Source organism: Carcharhinus amblyrhynchos, chromosome 9, assembly GCF_965287045.1.
Source record: "Carcharhinus amblyrhynchos chromosome 9, sCarAmb.v2.hapA, whole genome shotgun sequence".
Lineage (NCBI taxonomy): Eukaryota > Metazoa > Chordata > Chondrichthyes > Carcharhiniformes > Carcharhinidae > Carcharhinus > Carcharhinus amblyrhynchos.
The window spans coordinates 111693518-111717092 of NC_137332.1; the positions used below are offsets into that span (position 1 = coordinate 111693518).

Sequence of the window (23575 nt, forward strand, 5' to 3'; positions counted from 1 at the left end):
CACTCGATGAATTTGATCAGAGGCCCAATCCATTCTGAGGGCTGATCTTCAGAACAAAATCTCAGTCCAGTTTCCCGCTGGTTTGCAGTGTGGGAAAATGGTCTGTCGTTCCTGAGGAGGGAACGGGGACAAGAAATCCTCATGAATACACAGCAGGAGTGAGAGAGAAAGAACATAAGAACATAAGAAATAGGAGCAGGAGTAGGCCATCTAGCCCCTCGAGCCTGCCCCGCCATTCAATAAGATCATGGCTGATCTGTCGTGTCTCATTTCCACATTCCCGCCCTCTCCCCATAACCCTTAATCCCCTTGCCTATCAAAAATCTATCAACCCGCGTCTTAAATATATTTAGTGAGGCAGCCTCTACCACTTCAACGGACAGAGAATTCCAGAGATTCACCACCCTTTGAGTGAAGAAGTTCCTCCTCAACTCTGTACTAAACCACCCCCCCTTTATATTGAGGCTGTGCCCTCTAGTGCTACTGTCCTTTCTGAGCGGGAAGAGCCCCTCCACCTCTATCCTATCCATCCCATTCATCATCTTATATGTCTCAATGAGATCTCCCCTCATTCTTCTGAACTCTAACGAGTACAAGCCGAGTTTATTCCGCCTCTCCTCATAGTTCAACCACCTCAACTCCGGTATCTGCCTAGTAAACCTCCTCTGCACTCCCTCCAAGGCCAAAATATCCTTGCGTAAGTGCGGTGACCAAAACTGCACACAGTACTCCAGCTGCGGACTCACCAGTGCCCTGTACAGTTGCAGCAAGACCTCCCTACTTTTATATTCAATCCCACTCGCTATGAAGGCCAGCATTCCATTCGCCTTCCTGACCACCTGCTGCACCTGCAGGCTGGGTTTTCGCGACTCATGCACAAGGACCCCGAGGTCCCTCTGCAACGTCTCATGCTGCAGCTTTTCGCCATGTAAGTAATAGTCCTTCCTACCATTATTCCTACCAAAGTGGACAACTTCACACTTGCCAACATGAAATTCCATTTGCCAGTTCCTGGCCCATTCGCCCAGCCTATCTAGATCCTTCTGCAGACTCTCCACACCCTCCGCACAATTTGCCGTTCCACCAATCTTGGTGTCATCAGCAAATTTCGACGCCATACACTCGGTTCCCTCCTCCAGATCATCTATATACATGGTAAATAGCTGAGGCCCCAGCACCGACCCCTGGGGCACTCCACTAGTCACCAACTGCCAATCCGAATAGCACCCATTGACCCCCACTCTCTGCCTCCTATTTGACAGCCAATCCCCTATCCACGCTAACACCCTGCCCCCAACTCCATGCCCCCGACCTTCTGTAATAACCTCTTGTGAGGCACCTTATCAAACGCCTTCTGAAAATCAAGAAAGACCACATCCACCGGCTCTCCTCTATCCACCGCACTAGATACATCCTCATAGAACTCCAATAAATTCGTTAGACACGACTTCCCCTTAACGAAACGGTGCTGCATCTGCTCTGTCAAACAATTCCTCAAGATGCCTCGCTATTTTCTCCTTGATCACGGATTCTAACATTTTACCTACAACAGACGTTAAACTAACCAGCCTATAATTCCCTGCCTTTTGCCTGCCACCCTTCTTAAACAACGGCGTAACATTAGCCGTTTTCCAATCTTCCGGCACTTCCCCGGAATCCAGCGACGTTTGGAAAATAATCACCAAGGCATCCACTATCACCTCCGTCATTTCTTTCAGAACGCTTGGATGCATTCCATCTGGTCCTGGGGACTTGTCCACAATCAGTCCCTCCAGTCTGTCGAGCACTGCCTCTCTAGTAACAATAATGTCATTCAGGCCCTCTACTCCTACCATCTTTCCATCGCTAACACCCGGCAAATTATTCACGTCCTCCTCCGTGAAGACCGAAACAAAAAAGTTATTCAAGGCCTCAGCCATTTCCCCATCCCCTACCACTAAGTCCCCCCTCTCATCCTCTAAGGGTCCAACGTTCACCCTAGTCAGCCTCTTCCTTTTTATATATTTATAAAAACTCTTACTATCCTTTTTTATATTAAGCGCTAGCCCAGCTTCATAGTTTATCCTACCCTTCTTCATCAACTTCTTTGTCATTCTTTGTTGACATTTAAACCTCTCCCAATCCTCTTCTCGCCCACTACTCTTAGCTACTTTAAACGCATCCGCTTTAATTTAACACTTTCCTTTACCTCTAGCAAGCAGGAGTAAGAAAAATAACTCACCTCCTGGTCACAGAGAATTCATCAAAAGCTCCCTTCATTACTGCAGTGTGAGCCTAAACACTTTAGAACCAGTGGAATTATTTTGAGGAACAGTCAGTGTTTGAATGTAGAAAATGAGAAAACCAATGTCCAAGCAAGATCACAGGAATAGCATTGTGATGATGATGAAGTCTTCTGTTTTGATGTTGTCGTTTCCGGTATAAATATTAGAAAGGAAACAGAGCAAATAACTCCTTATATCATTTCTATTAGGGTTTCCAGTGGTCCCTTTAAGACCAGGGATTAATTGTATAGATTGTTCCTCTGGGTGGGGCATCACCATCCAATGGAAGATCAAGATTGTATTGAGTCTCCAGTTCTATCAAATGTCTCCAGTTTGTACAGACAATGTGACTTCTCCTTATGTTTAGCGTGGAAACACTGGATACCTAGTTTGCTGCTGCTACATTATTGTGGGGGTTTGATCTCTGCCATTCTTTACATTCTCATCAGTCATCTGTCCTGCCATTCATCTTTGCTCAGTTATATGTTTTTCCATGAATCTGAGCCTTTCCTTAACTTCTTCTGTGAGCCTCCCATTGGGAATTTTCTTTACAGTAGGAATATATTTATTCTGAATATTCTGAAATATCATCTTAAATATCTGCCTTTGCTTCTGTATCGATATATCCCCAAGCCTGGGGACCCAGTTCACTACAACTAGCTCAGCTTTCATGACCAGATAGTTGCCCCTATTTAAGTTTAAAATACCGAACTTAGACCCTCTCTTTTCCCTTTCAAACTGGATTTCAAATTAACTCATATTGTAGTTGCGGCGACCAAGTGCTGCCTTCACTCAGAATTCACTAATTATTCCTGTCACATTACATAAAGACAAGTCTAATATAACCTACTCTCTGGTTAATTCCAGAACGTTCCGCTATGAGAAAGTTCCTCGAAAGAATTCTGTGAACTCCCCATCCAGACAACTACAGCCTGATTTTTCTGGTTCATATTTAGATGAAAATCACCCATGATTATTACTGTCCCTTTATCTGTGACCCACATTGTGGCTACTGTTGCAAGGATTGTTGATGACTCGCACTATTGACTTCTTTCCGGTCCTATTCCTCATCTCCAAACCGATTTTATATCTGGATCTCCTGAACCAGGGTCATCTCCAGCTATTGCACCAGTGAGGTCCTTGATAAACAGTGCTCCCACTCGACTTTTACCTAGCTTTCGATTCTTCTTGGATGTTAGTAAATGTTATCCTTTCCTCCTGCAGCAATGTCTCTGTAATCACATCATATTCATTTACTTCAATATGTGTTATCAATTTGTTAACTTTATTATGAATGTTGTGTGCATTCAGGTACAGAGACTTTAGTTTCATCTTTTTATTATCTTTGTACTAATTAGTCTTGACTCTTGGTGTATTCGTAGGTTTTATCTGTTTGGCCATTCCCGTTATTCTCTGATCCCCATTTCCCATATTATTTTGATGGTTTCTTGCCTTGAATCTCCCCCTGGATTTGCCACATATATTCAAGGTAGCTTACCCTCTGAGTTTAGTTTGAAGCCCTTTTTACTTCCCGTGTTATGCAATTTCCTGGAACACTCATTCTAGCAGTTCAGGTGTAGACCGTCCCAACAATGAGGCAGCATGGGGTGGGGTGGGGGGGGGGGGGGGGTGGGGAAGGGGTGGGGGGGGGGGAGTGGGGGAGGTGGCAAGATCGCACAGTGGTTAGCAGGGACTTGGGTTCGATTCCCAGCTTGGGTCACTGTCTGTGTGTAGTTTGCACGTTCTCCCTGTGCTAGCTTGGGTTTCCTCTGGGTGCTCCGGTTTCCTCCCATATTCTGAAAGACATGCTGGTTAGGTGCATTGACTGGAACAGGGGCCAGAGTGTGGCGACTAGGGGAATTTCACAGTAACTTCATTGCAGTGTTAATGTAAGCCTTACTTGTGACTAATAAATAAACTTTAACTTGACTACCGTCCGGTGGTTCTAACATCCGCCATTATGAAATGCTTTGAAAGGTTAGTCATGGCACGAATCAATTCCAGCCTCCCAGATTGACTGGATCCACGACAGTTGGCCTATCACCGCAAAAGGTCCACAGCAGACGCCATTTCCCCGACCCGACACTCAAACCTGGATCACCTAGTCAACAAGAACACCTGTGTCAGACTCCGATTTATTGACTACAGCTCAGCCTTCAACACCATTATTCCTACAAAACTCATCTTGAAATTCCCTGGCCTATGGCTTGGCTCATCCCTTTGCAACTGGATCCTAGATTTCTTTTCTACAGACCGCAATCAGTAAGGACAGGTGACAACATCTCCTCTGTGATCACCCTCAACTCCAGTGCTCCACAAGGCTATTTCTTCAGTCCCTGACGATACTCCTCAAACACCTATGACCATGTGGCCAAATTCCCCTCCAGCCCAATATTCAAATTTGCTGATGATACAACCGTAGTGGGTCAAATCTCAAACAATGATGAGATGGGCTACAGGAAAGAGATAGAGAATCTGGCAAAATGATGTGAGGACAATCTCCCTCAATGTCGTAAAATGAACGAGAGTCATCAACTTCAGGAAATGTATTGGAGGACATGCTCCGGTCTACAAAAACAGGGAGGAAGTGGAAATGGTCGAGAGCTTCAGATTTCAAGGTGTTCAGATCACTAATGGCCTGTCCTGGTCCCTCCATGCCAATACGATAGTTAAGAAAGATCAACAGTGCCTGTACTTTCTCAGGAGGCTTAGGAAATTTAGCATGACCACCACGACTCTCACCAACTTTTACAGATGCACCATAGAAAGCATTGATAAGGCTCCTGCTTTGACCAAGACCGCAACAAACTACGAAGTGTAGCCTAATCCATCATGCAAACCAGCCCCCCATCCATTGACTCCGCCTACACTTCCTGCTGCCTCAGGGAAGGCAGCCAGCATAATCAAGTGCCCCGTGCACCCTGGACATATTCTCTTCCAACTTCTTGTATCTGTCGGGAAAAAGATACAAAAGTCTGAGAATACGTACAAACCAACTCAAGAACAGCTTCTTCCTTGCTGCCATCAGACTTTTGATTGGTGTTATCATATATTAAGCTGAGCTTTCTCTTCACCCCATCTGTCACTGTAACACTATATTCGGCATCCTATACTTTCCTTCTGTCATATGTACTCTATGAATAGTACTTTTCATCTGTATAGCCTGCAAGAAACAATATTTTTCACAGTATAAATGTGACAATAATAAATCAAATCAAAACAACCCACTATCTCCAATACTGGTGCCAATGCCCATGATCCAGACACCAACCTTTGAACATTCATCTTTGCCATCTCATTTTCCCTCTGCCAGTTTACATGTAGCTCAGGTAATGATCCAGAGATCATTACCTTTGAGGTCCTGTTCCTTAATTTGTACCGAGCCCCTCATGGAGACTATGCCCTTTACAGACATCCCAAATACCCATGCTTGTGTGACCACTTCCCTCCAACCTCAGTGTGCCAGCCCACAATATCACCCTGATGGACCATTAGTGGAGTGGACCAGGACAATATTCTTTGCTTGTCCTGTCTATGTCTTTGGTATCTAAATAGTCCATGCCAACTGGATCCTCCCACTTACAGTGAAAATTCCTCTCCAGCTCAGAACTCTGGTACGATCAAGCAACTGAGTTGCCTGGGCTCTCACTTTTGCTGCAGAGATCAGTATCTGTGTTCCACACTATATTGTCCGCTACTGCAATCACATTCCTGTTTGTTATCCCCCACTTAATAGGCTTCCTGTATCACAGTGCCATGGTTCGACTGCTCACTCACTTTTCAGCCTTTGTTTTCATCCACACAGATTATAAGCACGTCAAATCTTTTCAACAACTGCAAAGTCTGAGGTTCCTCCATTACTGTCTGCTCAGTCCCTTTCCTTGTCTCAGTCTCGATCACATCTTCCTGTCACTCACTGCTGACCAAAACAGATGAACCTATTCTAAGAGATGTGACCATATTCCAGATCAAATTATCCAGGGATTTCTCCCATTCCCTTTCATTAAGGAGGAAATTGCGAGGCATCTTGAAGGGAATTGCTTGATAGAGCAGACGCAACACGGTTTCATTAAAGGGAAGTCGTGTCTGACAAATTTACTGGAGTTCTATGAGGATGTGTCTAGGGCGGTGGATAGAGGAGAGCCGGTGGATGTGGTCTTTCTGGATTTTCAGAAGGCGTTTGATAAGGTACCTCACAAGAGGTTACTGCAGAAGGTCAGAGGACATGGAGTTGGGGGTAGGGTGTTAGCGTGGATAGAGGATTGGTTGTCAAATAGGAGGCAGAGAGTGGGGGTCAATGGGTGCTATTCGGATTGGCGGTTGGTGACTAGTGGAGTGCCCCAGGGGTCGGTGCTGGGGCCTCAGCTATTTACCATTTATATAGATGATCTGGAGGAGGGAACCGAGTGTAGGGTGTCGAAATTTGCTGATGACACCAAGATTGGGGGAAAGGCAAATTGTGCGGAGGGTGTGGAGAGTCTGCAGAAGGATCTAGATAGGCTGGGCGAATGGGCCAGGAAATGGCAAATGGAATTTAATGTTGGCAAGTGTGAGGTGGTCCACTTTGGTAGGAAGAATGGTAGGAAGGACTATTACTTACGTGGCAAAAAACTGCAGCAGGCGACAGTGCAGAGGGACCTCGGGGTCCTTGTGCATGAGTCGCAAAAACCCAGCCTGCAGGTGCAGCAGGTGGTCAGGAAGGCGAATGGGATGCTGGCCTTCATAGCGAGGGGGATTGAATATAAAAGTAGGGAGGTCTTGCTGCAGCTGTATAGGGCATTGGTGAGGCCGCAGCTGGAGTACTGTGTGCAGTTTTGGGCGCCGCACCTGCGCAAGGATATTTTGGCCTTGGAGGGAGTGCAGAGGAGGTTTACTAGGCTGATACCGGAGTTGAGGGGGTTGAGCTATGAGGAGAGGCTGAATAAACTAGGCTTGTACTCGTTAGAGTTTAGAAGAATGAGGGGAGATCTCATTGAGACGTATAAGATGATGAATGGGATGGATAGGATAGAGGTGGAAAGACTCTTCCCGCTCAAAAAAGACAGTAGGACTAGGGGGCACAGCCTCAAGATAAAGGGGGGGCAGTTCAGAACGGAGTTGAGGAGGAACTTCTTCACTCAAAGGGTGGTGAATCTCTGGAATTCTCTGCCCGTTGAAGTGGTGGAGGCTGCCTCGCTAAATATTTTTAAGAAGCGGGTTGATGGGTTTTTGATAAGAGAGGGGATTAAGGGTTATGGGGAGAGGGCGGGAAAGTGGAACTGAGCCACGACAGATCAGCCATGATCTTATTGAATGGCGGGGCAGGCTCGAAGGGCCAGATGGCCTACTCCTGCTCCTATTTCTTATGTTCTTATGTTCTTATTGTGCAGTGTCTGCAGTTCAGCCTCTAACTCACTAATTCTGATCTGGAAGTCCTCCAGCTGCTTACACTTTCTGCAGATGTGTCAGTCATGGATTACCTGGACATCCAAAATCACACATTCCTCAACTGCAACATAACACCTATCTTGCATTGTTCCTCATGTTATCTACTTAAATTTAATTAAATTATTCACTTAACTTAGAATAATTCCAATGATAACCACATTTCTTTCCCCTGTGCATTTCATTCCCGCATGAACCTGATTCTCCCCTCATTCAGTCTCCATCCCAGTCCAGCACAGTCACCTGTCTCATGCACCTCTTACTGGCCATGCATTTTGAAAGGTGTGTCTTATTTATAGACCGTCTGCTGAGTCGCTTGCTTGTTTTAATTCCTGCTGCACTGATTAACACTCATGAACCAACTGCTTTCAAGTAATTGACAGACAACTGCCACTCCATAAAGTTCTCCAGTTAACATAGAAATTAGAAGCAGGAGTAGGCCATTTGGCCCTTCAAACATGCCTGGTAATCCTTCGCTGTATTCCTTCTATAGCAAGGACATCGTTCCTCAGATAAGGAGGTCAAAACTGCACACAGTAGTCCAGGTGTGGCCTCACGAATGTGCTATATAATTGCAGCAAAACATCCCTATTCCAATACTCAAATTCTCTCACGATGAAGGTCAACATATTAAAGAACAGAGAAAATTGCAGCACAGGAACACGCCCATTGGCCCTCCAATCCTGCATCGACCATGCTGTCCAACTGAACTAAAACCCCGTACCCATACAGGAACCATATCCCTCCATTCCCACCCTATTCATGTATTTGTCAAGGCTCCCCTTAAAAGCCACTATCGTATCTCCTTCCACCTCTCTCGGCAGAGAGTCCCAGACACCTATCACCCTCTGTGTAAAAAAGACTTGCCTCGTACACCTCCTATAAACCTTGTCCCTCGCAACTTAAGCTTATGCTCACTAGTAATTGACTCTTCCACCTTGGGAGAAAGCTTCTGAATATCAACTCTGTCCATGCCGCTCATAATCTATCAATTCGCCCCTCAACCTCCATCGTTCCAGTGAGAACAAAACAAGCTTCTCCAACCTCTCGTCGCATTTAATGCCCTCCATGTCCCCAGGGCCTGATGGGATATAGCCCAGAATACTAAGAGAGGCAAGGGAGGAAATTGCTGGGGTCTTGAGAGAAATCTTTGCATCCTCACTTGATGCAGAGAAGGTCCCAGAGGATTGGAGAATACTTAATGTTGTTCCTACGTTTAAGAAGGGTAGCAAGAATAATCCAGGTGATTCCAATCCGATGAGCCTTACTTCAGTAGTAGGGAAATTATTGGAGAGGATTCTTCGAGTCAGGATATGTTCCCACTTGGAAATAAGTGGACGTATTAGTGAGAGCCAACATGGTTTTGTGAAGGGGAGGTCGTGTCTCACGAATTTGATTGAGTTTTTCGAGGAAGTGACAAAGATGTTTGATGAGAGTAGGGCAGTGGATGTTGTCTCCATGGACTTCAGTAAGGCCTTTGACAAGGTCCCTCATGACTGATTGGTGCAGAAGCTAAAGCTGTATGGGATCAGAGGTGAACTAGCAAAGTGGATAAATGCAAAGAAGACAGAGCGTAGGAGTGAAAGGGTGAGTTTCTGAATGGAGGACTGTGGCAAGTGGTGATCCTCAGGGATCAGTACTGGGATCTTTGCTGTTTGCAATATATATAAATGATTTGGAGGAAAATGTAACGGGATGGATTCGTATGATTGCGGATGACGAAAAGGTTGGTGGATTTGTGGATAGCGATGAGGACCATCATGGGATACAGCAGTTGGAGGCTTGGGTGGAGAGATGGCAGATGGAAATTGATCTGGACAAATTTTTTACTCAGAGAGTGGGTCCCTGGAACTGGGTTGCCGGGGAAGGTAGTGGAAGCGGATACCGTAGTGACTTTTAAGGGGCGTCTTGACAAGGACATGAATTGGAGGGAACAGAGGGATATGGTCCCCAAAAGGGTAAAGGGTTTTAGTTAAGTTGGGCAGCATGGTCGGTGCAGGATTGGAAGGCCGAAGGGCCTGTTTCTATGCAGTTTGTGAAACTGATACTTTTTCAGAAATCCAGACTATGCCCAAGTTCACCATTATTTTCTCAGTGTTCCGTTATTCCATCATTTGTTACAGATCCTAGCATTTTCCTTCGGACTAATGTCAGGCTAACAAGTTTTTCATTCTCCATATTCTCTCTCCCTTCTTTCTTAAACATCGGAGTTACATTTGCACCTTCCGATCTGCAGGAACAATTGCAGGGTCTGTAGAATTTTGAAAGATAACCACCAATGCATCAACTTTCTCTACAGTCACTACTTTCAGTACCTGAGATAGAGACCACCAAGTCTGGGGAAATTTATCTACTTCAAATCTCATTCATTTTTCCATTCCTACTATTCTTATGAGCATGAAAGCATGTTGTTGTTCCTCATTAATGCTAGTCACCTGATCCTCCATTATTTATGGAAGGTTTTTAATGAATGGTGATCATTGACATGTGGACAGATTATTGAGAAAGTCTGTGTGTTCTGCCTTGGTCATGTCATCTAACATGAGGTTTGAGGTGTGTGTGAGACCAGTGCCTGGAGCTGTGAGGCAGCAGCCGAACCAATGCACCACTGTGCGTTGTGTTTCTTTCAAATTATGGAATCTTATGGCTTTATCCTCTTAGTGAGTAATTAGGATTTCCTTTTAATTCATGCTTATCTCGTTCATTATTCATGTATAAGATACATAGTATTAACTGTTTGCTTTGTTGACTCTTTAATAGAAAAAATTATTCCTCACTTCCCCACTTACTCTAATTCAGGGTCCTGGCGAGTCAGAGACAATGCCGACAGGCACAGGGTGTTAAGACACCAATCCATCACAGGGCACAGACTCACACACAAAAATTAAAGGGGCAATTTAACATTGCCAATCCACCTAATCCACACATCATTGATGTGGGGAGGAAACGGGAGCACCCGGAGGAAACCCATGCAGACACAGGGAGAACGTACAAACCTCAACACAGACAGTGACCCAAGGTTGGAATTGAACCCATGTCTCTGGAGCTGTGAGGCAGCATTGCCAACCTGACGGAGTCTCAAAAATTATTGTATTTCTTTCAAATTATTGAATCTCATGGCTTTATGCCCTTCTCCAGCAACTGGGATTTCAAAGTTGCTCTGTGCACCAAAAAAAACGTTGATTGTTCCTATTCTGAACATAACCAAATATGGAGCTTCATCCAATATTGTAACAAATTTGCGGTGTGGTCTGATATCGCACTGAGAAACTCAAAACTTTAGTGTAGAGAGGGATCTGGATGTCCTGGTGTAAAAATCACAAAACGTTAGTCTGCAATTACAGGAAATAATTAGGAATATACATGGAATGTTAGTGTTTCTTGTAAGGACAATCACATTTAAAAAATTGTGCCTGCAAGCATACAGGGACTTAGTGAGGCTGCATTTGGAGTTATGTGCAATATTTTGATCTCTTTACGTAAGATCATGAGATCATAAGACAAAGGTAGGCCATTTGGCTCATTGAGTCTGCTCTGCCATTCAATGAGATCAGGACTGGTCTGATGTGATAACCCTCCAACTCCATTTTCCCACCTTATTTCCATAACCCTGATTCCATTCCTGATTAAAAATCTGTCTCTCTGAGCCCCGAAGATATGTTCCAGTCTTTACACCTCTCTGCCTTGAAGAGTTCCAAGAATTCACTACCTCTGAGAGAAGAAATTCCTCCTCATCTCTGTCTTAAATGGATAAGCCTTTGCTCTGAGAATATGCCCTTTGGTCGTGGACTCTCCCACAAGGCGAAACAAACTATCAGCATCCAAGCTGTCAAGCCCCCTGAGAACCCTGTATGTATCAATAAGGTCACCTCTCATTCTTCTCAACTCCAATGAGTACAGGCCCAACCTACTTAGCCTCGATTGATAAAAATATCCCGCCATATTTGGAATCAATCAAATTAACTTTCTCTGGACTGCTTTTAATGGTGGCATGTCTTTTCTGAGTTGAGGGGATGAAAACAGTATTCCAGGTGTGGTCGAACTAGTCACTTGTACAGTTCTAGCAAGACCTCCTTATTTTCATACTCCATTCCCTTTTCAATTAAGGCCAATATTCCATTTGTCTTAGCTAACACTTGTGGAGCTTGCATGCCAGCTTTTTTGTGATTTATGCACAAGGATCCCAAATCCCTCTGTGCTGCAGCTTTCTGCAGTCTTTCTCTATTTAAATAATATCCAGCTCCTTTATTCTTCCCACCAATCTGCATAACTTCACATTTTCCTGCATTATTTTTCATCTGCCAAGCTTTCACCCACACACCTAATTTTTTTTATCCCTCTGCAGACCCTGTCATCCTCAGCACTTGCCTTCCCACCTATTTTTGTGTCATCTCAAATTTAGCAGTAGTACATTCACTTCCCTTATTCAAATTATTAATATACACAATGTAAGAAATGACCATTGAATTAGAGACTGATTCCTGGGATGAAAGCAGTTATATTATCATGAAAGCCTGAGCAGATTTGGCCTATATTCATTGGAGTTTAGGAGAATGAGAGGTGATCTTATTGAAACATAGAAGACACTGAGGGGACTCGACAGGATTGATGCCGAGTGGATGTTTCCCTTGCGACGGCGTCTTGTATAATGCACGTTTTGAAAATTAGCAATCTCCCATTTACTACAGAAATGAGATCTTGTTTTCTATCAAAGGATCATTTGTGTTGGAATTCTCTGCCCCAGTGAGCAGTGGAGGCCGGATCACTGACAATATTCAATCAGATCAGTCATGATGTTGTTCATAACAGGCTCGAGGGGCCGAATGGCCTACTCCTGTTCCGAATTCTTTTGTTCTTGGAATTGAGGTTTTGTGTGATATCTTACAGACTTGGATTGTGAACAATCTGTACAGTGACATTTACACAATGTTTCACAGAGATATCACCTCCCACCCGCTGTCTCCAGCTTTCTCTCCTCTACCTCTGTCCCCTCTCCCTCTCTTCTCAAACTTGACCATCACCCCTCCCTCCCACTCTTCTTCTCACAGCCTGTCTTCCCTCTCTCAAATTCTCCTTCCCCAACCCTGCAATCTCTCTCTCCTTCCACTCCCTGTCACTTATGCACTCCTCTGCTCACATACTCCCCACTTCTCCCCACTCACTTCTTTCCACCTACATTCTCTCCCTCCCCTTTCTCCCTCTCTCACTCACCTCCCATTCTTCCTTTGCCTCTCCCTCTTTAATTCATCTCTTCTTCCTACTTTGTGTGGCATGGTGGCTCAGTGGTTCGCATTGCTGCCCCACAGAGCCAGGGAGCCGCTTTCGATTCCTGGTTTGGGTCATGTCTGTGCAGAATCTACACGTTCTCCCTCACGTCTGCATGGGTTTCCTTCCACAGTTCGAAAGACATGCTGGTTCGCGATGCTAAATTCTCCCTCAGTGTACCCGAACAGGCACTGAAGTGTGTTGACTAGAGGATTTTCACACTAACTTCATTACAGTGTTAATGTAAGCCTGCTTGTGATATTAATTAACTTGGAAATCAATCTGTCCCGCAATCTCTCTCCCATTTCCCACAACCATCCCATTTCCCTGCCAGCCACTCATTTGTCCCTCCTGCTCCCTGACCCTGCTCCTCACCCACTCTCTCTCAGCACCTTCCTATTCTCCCCCATCGTCACATAATCTATCTCCACCTCACCTCCTATCCCCTTCCCTCATCATTCTGGTGTCCTTCTCCCCCTCACTCTCTTCTCTTCAGACTCTCTCCCCTTTCCCTCTCTCTCACATTCTTCCCTGCCCCTCCTGCTTTATTTCCCATCATGTCTTTACACGGAAGGATCTGTTTATTTCTTCCTCCCACACTATCTGCCTTCCAGACGCTCTCTCCACTCTGCTCTTTCTTTCTCACCCACTATCCCAATCCCTGTCATCTGCTCTGCTGTTCTCTCTCCTGCTTCCACACTCAAAACATCCCACTCTGAATCTCCCACATCCCTCTCAATCTCCCTCTTCACACTCCGGCTGCCTCCAGTCCCTCTCATTCCTGCCTCTTTTCTCTCTTCCCAACTGCACGCCTCCACCTATCTTCTCATCGCCCCTCCCTATCTCTCTGTCACTCACTATCTTCTCTCTGCTCTTCCCTGCCGTTCCTTTCTGGTCAATTCCCCCTCCTCTCCCCTCCCTCTGGCTCCATGTTGCCATCCCATTCCTGCTCCCACTCTCTCCTCCCCCTCATTCTCCCTGACCCCTCACAAACCTCTCTCCTCTCCTCCTCACTCCTCACCCTCTCCCTCCTCCCCACCCCCTCTCTCTAAATCACTGACTGTGTTATCTTCACTTTCCCCCAGTTCCAGCCTCTCTGACTCTGGATCCGAACACAGCGCATCCCCAGCTCATCCTGTCTGAGGACCGGACCAGTGTGAGACTCGGAGACAAACGGCAGCCGCTCCCTGACACCCCGGAGAGGTTTGATCCCGGTCTCTGTGTCCTGGGATCAGAGGGATTCACATCAGGGAGACATTACTGGGAGGTGGAGGTGGAGGACAAGTCATGGTGGTTTCTGGGGGTGGCCCGAGAGTCTGTGAACAGGAAAGGGGGAATCTTCCTGAGCCCTGAGACCGGATTCTGGATTGTGGAGCTAATACCCGGAAGTGGTTATTTTGCCTTCACCTCCCCCTCACCGGCCCGCGTCACCTCGAGTGTGAATCCCCGGAAGATCGGGGTTTCCCTGGACTATGAGGGTGGACAGGTGTCATTTTACAATGCGGACAACATGTCCCATCTCCACACTTTCACCCACACTTTCACTGAGAGAATCTTTCCCATCTTCAGCCCGGGATGGAATATCGATGGGAAAAACTCGGCGCCGCTGACAATCTGCGGGATTAAAGGTCTCTAACAGATCCATCCCATAATTTCACACCGTCTCCCTGCCTCCTGCCAGCTGTAAACTGATGGAACCTGTTCATATTGTGGTTATTATATAGAATTATAATTTACACTGGGGGCTCCATGATTACATTTGTAAAATGATTCTTCAAAGAAAGCAATCTGAGAACCGCTGGAATCGAAACAGTTTTTCTCAAAGGTTCCACAGTTCATCATTAAATCCAAGAAGCAGAAACTCAACATGTTGTTTGTGTCTGTCACTGAGTGAGGGAGGCGGGATTCCGGGGAATTTAGAAGCCGACTGGCCGGAGCTCCTGTCACTCAGAGCGAGGGAGGCGGGATTCCGGGGAATGGAGAAGCCGATTGGTCAGGGTGGATGTCATTTACATTGAGGGGGCGGTACGGAGTGGGACTGTCGATTGGTCGCTATAACTGTCAATCAGAGAAGAAGCGGGTGCTCTTGACACCGGGAAGACTCCGGTCACAGAGACTGAGGAGGCGGGGTTCATGAAGCTTAGAAGGCGGTTGGTTCGCGCCCCTGTCGCTCTGCGCCTGAATGCCGATTTTTGGAGAGTCTGAAAGGTGATTGGTTCAACCGCCTGTCAGTCATCATGAGGGAGGCGGGTTTTCGAGTGGCCCGTAAGTCAATTGGTTGTTGTGTCATTCATTCAGGTTAAGAGGCGGATTTCCGAGCATTAGGGAAGCCGATTGGTCAGTATGACTTATTGACATAAAAGGAGGACGTCCCCTGAACGTGGAGGGCAATTGGTCAGTGCCGCTGTCACTCAGACTGAGAGAGGCGAGGTTTCAGGGAAGCCGGAAACGGATTGGCCCTATCCGCTGACACGCAGCGTTCCAGGGGCGTTGCCAATTGGGGAGCAGGATTGGCCGGAGCGCTTGTCACTCATCTGAAGGGAAGTCGGATTGCGGAACCTTGGTGGTGATTGGCTGCATCTCTTGTCCCTCAGTGCCGGGGACACCCCTCGCCCCGTTCCCCCTCTCCCTCGCCCCATTCCCCTCACCATCTGCCCCTTCCCTCTACGCCCCGCCTCTATCGCTGCCCTCCCTGCAGTGTAGGTACCCCCACCAGTGTGGAACTCCCACCCACCTGACGAAGGAACAGCCTATTCTGAAAGCTTGTTGCATTTGCTCCAAATAAACCTGTTGGACTTTAAGCTGGTGTTGTGAGACTTCTTTCTGTGTACGTACATCCACAGCGCTGTTAGGGAGGGAGCTACAGGATTTTGACTTCTCGGGCAGTGAAGGAACATTGATATATTTCCAAATCTGGATGGTGGGTGGCTTGGAGGGGAACTTTCAAGTGTTGGTGTTCCCATGCAGCCTTATCCTTCTGGGGAGTTCTTTCGGGTTATAACCGAGCAGAGTATACACCTTTCTCAGCCCCTTGCCAACAGCCTGCTTTAGCGATTTTGATATTGATTTGATTTATTTTTGTCACATGTGTTAGTATACAAAGAAAAGTATTGTTTATTGTGCGCTCTTCAGGCAAGCAGACTGCTCGTAGAGAAGGAAAGGAGCGAGTGCACAATGTAGTGTTACAGTCATAGCTAGGATGTGGAGCGCAAGTTTATAAGGTAAGTCCTTTCAAATGTCTGACGGCAGCAGGGAAGAAGTTGTTCTTGAGTCCGTTGGTATGCGACCCCAGACTTTTGTATCTGTTTCCTGACAGATAAAGGTGAAAGAGAGAATGTCTGGGTTCCGTAATTATGCTGGCTGCTTTTCTGAGGTAGGGGAAGAGTCAATGGATTGGAGGGTGGTTTACATGATGGACTGGGCCACGTTCACAACCCTTTCTATTTACTTGCAGTCTCGGTCAGAGCAGGAGCCCTACCAAGCTGTGATATATCAGGAAAAGGTGCTTTCTATGGTGCATCTGTAAAAATTGCTGAGAATTGCAGCAGATGTGCCAAATTTCCTTCACCTCCTGAGAAAGTAGCGGTGTTGATGGGTTTCCTAAACCATAGCGCAACATGGAGGGACCAGGACAAGTTGTTGATAATCTGGATACCTGGAAACTTCAAGCTCTTGACCATGGCGGCACGGTGATACAGTGGCTAGCATTGCTGTCTCATAGCGCCAGGGACCCGGGTTCGATTCTGGCCTCAGGTCACTGTCTGCGTGGAGTCTGTACATTCTCCCCACATCGGCATGGAGTTGCTCCGGGTGCTCCTGTTTTCTCCCACGGTCCAAACGATAAGGAACAAAGAAAATTACCACGCAGGAACAGGCCCTTCGGCCCTCCAAGGCTGTCCAACTTAACTAAAACCCCGACTTTCTGGGGACCATATCCCTCTATTCATGTACTTGTCAAAACACCCCTCAAAAGTCACTATCATATTCGCTTCCGCTACCTCCCCCAGCAACAAGTTCCAGGTACTCACTACGCTGTAAAAAATCTGCCTCGTATATCTCCTTCAAACCTTGCCCCTCGCAACATAAACGTCTGCCCCCCAGCAATTGACTCCACCACCCTGGGAAACAGCTTCACACTATCCACTCTGTCCATGCCTCTCATAATTTTGTAGACTTCTATCAGGTCTCCTCTCAACCTCTGTTGCTCCAGTGAGAACAAACGAAGTTTCTCCAACCTCTCCTCATAACTAATGTTCTCCATACCAGGCAACATTCTGGTAAATCTTTTCTGTACCCTCTCCAAAGACTCCACAACCTTCTGACAGTGTGGCAAACAGAATTGAAAACTGTATTCCAAGTGCAGCCTAACTAAGGTTCTATAAAGCTGCAACATGACTTGCCAGTTTTTAAACTCAGTGCCCCGGCCGATGAAGGCAAGCATGCTGTACGCCTTCTTGACTACCTTCTCCACCGCATTGCCACTTTCAGTGACCTGTGTACCTGTACACCCAGATCCCTTTGCCTATCAATACTCTTAAGGGTTCTGCCATTTACTGTATATTTCCTATCTGTATTACACCTTCCAAAATGCATTATCTGACATTTGTCCAGATTAAATTCCACCTGCTATCTCTCTGCCCAAGCCTCCAACTGATCTATATTCTGCTGTATCGTCTGATGGTCCTATCGCTATCCACAAATCCACTAACTTTGTGTCATGTTAAACTTGTTAATCAATCCAGTTACATTTTCCTCCAAATCATTTATATATATTGCAGACAGCAAAGGTCCCAGCACCAATTCCTAAAGAACAGCACTTGTCACAGCCCTCCATTCAGAAATACACCTTCCACTGCTACCCTCTGTCTTCTTTAACCGAGCCAGTTTTGTATCCACCTTGCTAGCTCACCTCTGATCCCGCGCGACTTCACCTTCTGCACCAGTCTGCCATGAGGGACCTTGTCAAAGGCCTTACTCAAGTCCATGTCGACAATATCCACTGCCCTACACTCATCAATCATCTTTGTCACTTTCTCCAAAAACTCGATCAAGTTCGTGAGATGTGACTTCTCCTTCACAAAACCATATTGCGTCTCACTAATATAACCACTTATTTCCAAGTGGGAATAAATCCTGTCTCGAAGAATCCTCTCCAATAATTTCCGTACCACTGATGTAAGGCTCACCAGCCTGTAATTACCTGGATTATTCTTGCTACCCTTCTTAAACAAAGGAACTGCATTGGCTCATCTCCAATCCACTGGAACCTCCCCTGTAGCCACTGAGGATACAAAGATTTCTCTCAAGGCCCCAGCAATTTCCTCTCTTGCCTCTCTCAGTATTCTGGGAAATATCCCATCAGGCCCTGGGGATTTGTCTCCTTTACTGTTTCTCAAGAACCCCAATATCTCCTCCTTTTTGATCTCAACATGACTCAAATTATCTACACATCCTTTCCCAGACTGAACTTCCACCAAGTCCTTCTCTTTGGTGAATACTGATGCAAAGTATTCATTTAATATCTTGCCCATTTCCACTGGCTCCATGCATAGATATCCCCCTTGTCCTTCAGTGGGCCAACTCTCTCCCTGGCTACCCTTTTGCACTTTATATATGTATAAAAAGCCTTGGGATTTTTATTAATCCTGCTGGCCAATGCTTTTTCATGACCCGTTTTTGCCCTTCTTACTCCTTGCTTAAGTTTCTTTCTACTTTCCTTGTATTCCAGACTTGTTTTGTGTGTTCTCAGCTTCCTAGCTTTGACAAATGCTTCCTTTTTCTCTTTGACTAGGCTCACAGTATCTCTCGTTATCAAAGGTTCCCAAAACGTACCATATTTATCCTTCATCCTTACAAGAATGTGTCAGTCCTGAATACATATCAACTTACACTTGAAAGATTCACACATGCCAGATGTTGACTTGCCCTCAAACATCTGCCCCCAATCTACATTCTTCAGTTCCTGCCTAATATTATTGTAATTAGTCTTCCTCCAATTTAGCTCCTTAGCTTAGAACATAGAACATAAAACATAGAAAAACTACAGCACAAACAGGCCTTTCGGCCCACAGGTTGCAACGAACACATCTCTACCTACTCGGCTTACCTATAACCCTCAATCTTACTAAGTTCCATGTACTCATCCAGAAGTCTCTTAAAAGACCCTATTGAATCCACCTCCACCACCACTGTTGGCAGCCGATTCCATGCACCCACCACCCTCCTGAGTGAAAACTTACCCCTGACATCTCCTCTGTACCTACTCCCCAGCACGCTAAACCTGTGTCCTCTTGTGGCAGCCAATTCAGCCCTCGGAAAAAGCTTCTGAGAATCCACGCGATGAATACCTCTCAACATCTTATAAAACTCTATCGGGTCACCTCTCATCCTTCGTCTCTCCAACTATTCTCATAAGGCATGCCACCCAATCCAGGCAACGTCCTTGTAAATCTCCTCTGCACCCTTTCAATGGCTTCCACATCCTTCCTGTAATGCCGCGGCTCGAACAGAGCACAGTGCTCCAAGTGGGATCTGACCAGGGTCTTATACAGCTGCAGCATTATCTCCTAACTCCGAAACTCAATTCCTCGATTGATGAAGGCCAGAACACCATACGCCTTCTTAACACATCCCCTACCTGCGACGCCGATTTGAGAGTCCGATGAACCCGGACCCCAGGGTTCTTCTGATCTTCCACACTTCTAAGAGTCTTACCCTTAATATGATATTCCTTCATCCCATTTGACCTGTCAAAATGAACCACCACACACTTATTTGGGTTGCAGTCCATCTGCCAGGAGACTTGAGGAGACTACACTTATCTTTATCCAGCAGTACCTTAAAGCTTACTGAATTGTGGTCACTGTTCACGAACTGCTCCCCTTCTGAAACATTGACCACCTGGCTGGGCTCATTCCCCAATACCAAGTCCAGTATGGACCCTTCCCTAGTTAGACTATCTATGCACTGTTTCGGGAAGCCCCCCGGATGCTCCTTACAAACTCTGCCCCATCCACGCCCCTAGCACGAAGTGAGTCCCAGTCAATTTAGGGGAAATTAAAATCTCCCACCACAACAACCCTGTTATTTTTACACTTCGCCAAAATCTGCCCACATATCTGTTCCTCAATCTTCCACTGGCAGTCGGGCAGTCTATAGTAAACCCCCAATATTGTGATTACACCTTTCCTATTCCTGAACTCTCCCCATATTGCCTCACTGTAGGAGCCCTCTGAGGTATCCTCCTGGAGTACAAATATGATATTCTCCTTAACCAGGAATGCAACTCCCCCACCCCTTTTACATCTCCCTCTATCCCGCCTGAAACATCTGTATGCTGGAATGTTAAGCTGTCAATCACGTCCTTCCCTTAACCAAGTCTCTGTAATGGCAAGAACATCGTAGTTTCTAGTACTAATCCAAGCTCGAAGTTCATCTGTCTTACCTGTTACACTTCTCACATTGAAACAAATGCACCTCAGTCCACCAGACTCTGATTAGCAATCCCTCCCTGCCTGCTATTTCTCTGAGTTTTACTGGCCCTACTCTCAGGTTTCCCTTCAGCGAATTCACCTTTGCTTTGGTTGCCACCCTGCCTGCCAAACTAGTCTAAATCCTTTCGTGTGACACTAGCAAACCTCCCGGCCAGGATATTTATTATGCCTTTCCAGTTTAGATGCAACCCATCCTTCCTCTACAAGTTCCACCTGCCCCGGAAGAGACCTCAATGGTCCAGATATCGGAAACCCTCCATCCTCCACCAGCTGCTTAGCCACGTGTTCAGCAGCATGGTCTTCTTATTCCCAACCTCACTAGCACATTGTACAGAGAGTAATCCTGAGATTACAACCCAGAAGTCCTGCTTTTTAACTTTCTACCTAACTCCCTAAACTGCTGCTGCAGGACTTCATCACTCTTCCTGCCTATGTCACTAGTACCAATATGTGTCAGGATCTCTGACTGTTCGCCCTCTCCCTTCAGAATGCTTTCTGTCCATTCACAGACATCCTAGACCCTGGCATCAGGGAGGCAACATACTATCCTGGAGTCTCTTTCACATCCACAGAAACGCCCATCTCCACCTCTAATTACAGAGTCCCTGATACCTATTGCTCTAGTCCTCTTTATCCCTCCCAGCTTAACAACAGAGCCAGCTGCGGTGCCACTGTTTTGGCTGCTGCTGCTGCCGGTATCCCCTGATAGTCATGATGTGGAGATGTTGGCGTTGGACAGGGGTAAACACAGTAAGAAGTCTCACAACACCAGGTTAAAGTCCAACCGGTTTATTATTAGCAAACGCCATGAACTTTTGGAACTGGTTGTTCCTTCCACCCACCTGACGGAGGAATAGGCAGTTCCGAAAGCTAGCGGCGTTTGCTATAAATAAACCTGTTGGACTTTAACCTGCTGTTGTGAGACTTCTTACTCTGTTTACCCCAGTCCAAAGCCAGCATCTGCACATCACATCTCGACAAGCACCAACAACATGTTGAGTTTCTGCTTCTTGGATTGAATGGTGAACTGTGGAATCGTTGAGAAAAACTGTTTCTATTCCACTGGTTCTCAGATCGTTTTGTTTGGAAAATAATTTTACAAATGCAATGTTAAAATGGGTGTTAAATATAATTCAATATAATAACAGGAAATGGTTCCATTTACAGAGAACATTAAAGTAATTACATATTAGTGATTAAAAGATTATTTCGGATGTGGACAATGATGAGACAGGTCAGACAAACCAGAAATTAACAGTAACTGTGACTCCACTAACACATTAGTGCAGCAACTGAACTGCCTTTCATTTGGTTAAACATTAATGTCCTATAAATTCGATTCGTTCACACATCGTGATCAATACAGACAGAATTTCAAATCCATATTCATAGCAGCGTGACATCATTTACAATCTGATTTGATTCATCATTGTCACATGTATTAACATACAGTGAAAAGTATTGTTTCTTGCGCGATATACAGACAAAACATACCGTTCATAGAGACGGAAACGAGAGTGCAGAATGTACTGTTACAGTTATAGCTAAGGAGTAGAGAAAGATCAACTTAATGCAAGGTAAGTTCATTCAAAAGTCTGACAGCAGCAGGGAAGAAGCTGTTCTTGAGCCAGTTGGTACGTGACCTCAGACTTTTGTAACATTTTCCTGTCGGAAGAAGGTGGAAGACAGGATATCCGGGGTGCATGGGGTCCTTAATTATGCTGGCTGTTTTGCCGAGGCAGCAGGTAGTGCAGTCAGAGTCAATGGATGGGAGGCTGTTTTGTGTGATGGACTGGCTGCATTCAAACTATATCTTCAAACTGCCTCAAGGCAGGCTGCGACTTTAATGTTAAATAAAACCTCCCATAAACACAGAAGTTTACTTCCTTTCAGTTTTATTACAGATGTTCCCTTGATCATGGCATTCTGGGCAATATTTACAGAGCTGTGCAAACCCATTCCAGTTCATCATTGTTATTGAATCATTAAGGGAACTTATTGAACCATGCTGAGAGTTTGAAGTCAGTTAGGCAGACAGTTTTATCACAATTAGGAGAAACAAACCAACTGGAGATTAATATAAAAAGAAAATGATGGATACATTTAACAGACCAGGCAGCACGGTAATGGCTCTTGTTCACTGCTTGAACCCAAAATGGAGATGGCCAAGTATCACAGCAACAGCTGCTCTCCCGCCTTCCTCACCACCACCCTCCCCTGCCCCCCACCCCCGCCTCCATCTCCGCAAAATAAATGTCCAGCTCACCGCTGAAAACTTTGACAGCCAAAATGTTCATCATTGTGAAGTAGGGAAAGAATTCTGGAAGATTGGGGTGGAAATCCTGACAGCTGCTCTTGCAGATCTAGCATTCACTCCTGGGAATTTATACAAAGTGGGGTGCTTGTTATTGTTTTACAACTTTTCTTCCCATCTTCTTTGTGTTTTTCTCCTTTTTTTCCCTAAATATAAATTACTTTATTGAAAGCATCCCTGGAGATCTCTGCCCTGATTCATCTCAAACATGGTGATGTCCCACTACCTTCTGCCTTTGGAGAAACACTACAGGCAGGAAGGTCACTGGGTTCCTACAGTTCACAGCTCTACCCGGAAAGTTCCTCCCCACAAATAAACTTTTATTTGTTTCTTCTCTCCCCGTCCTTCTTTCTCCCAGCCCTACAGAAGTCATTGCTGATCTTTCAGTTCCCAGGGTTTATTCCAGGAATGTTAACCTGGCTTCTCTCCCCACCTGTGACTGAGACCCACACTCATCATCTTACATGGAGAGAGGATTGGTTGAACGGCAGGGGAGGATTGCAACAGACGCCCAAAGATGCTAAAAGACGCCCTCGTAAAATAGGATATGGCGTTTGACTCATCGATCGACAGTTCTGACACACCACTGCGGAAAACCGCACCGATCTCCTCAGAAGACAAACATAGGACACGGCGGACAGAGTATCCTTCATTGACCAGTACTTCTCCAGAGCAGAGAAGTTACGACATCTTCTTTGGAGCCTTCAACATGTCATAGATGAAGATGTACATCTCACCAAGGCCATCCCCACACCCCCACTTCTTGCCATTAAACAACTTCACAACCTCAACACACCATTGTCCGCAGCAAAATA

The 23575-nt window shown here is 45.8% G+C and overlaps 1 protein-coding gene across 1 annotated transcript in view; it reads left to right on the forward strand.

Moving 5' to 3' along the window:
* The window catches only part of LOC145348697 (uncharacterized), a 65853-nt gene extending 51264 nt beyond the window's left edge, over window positions 1-14589 (forward strand). Inside the window, exon 18 of the mRNA XM_080196854.1 lies at window positions 14039-14589. Coding sequence (XP_080052980.1) covers window positions 14039-14589 — 551 coding nt within the window. The remainder of the gene's footprint in view (window positions 1-14038) is intronic.
* Window positions 14590-23575: the final 8986 nt, after the last annotated feature.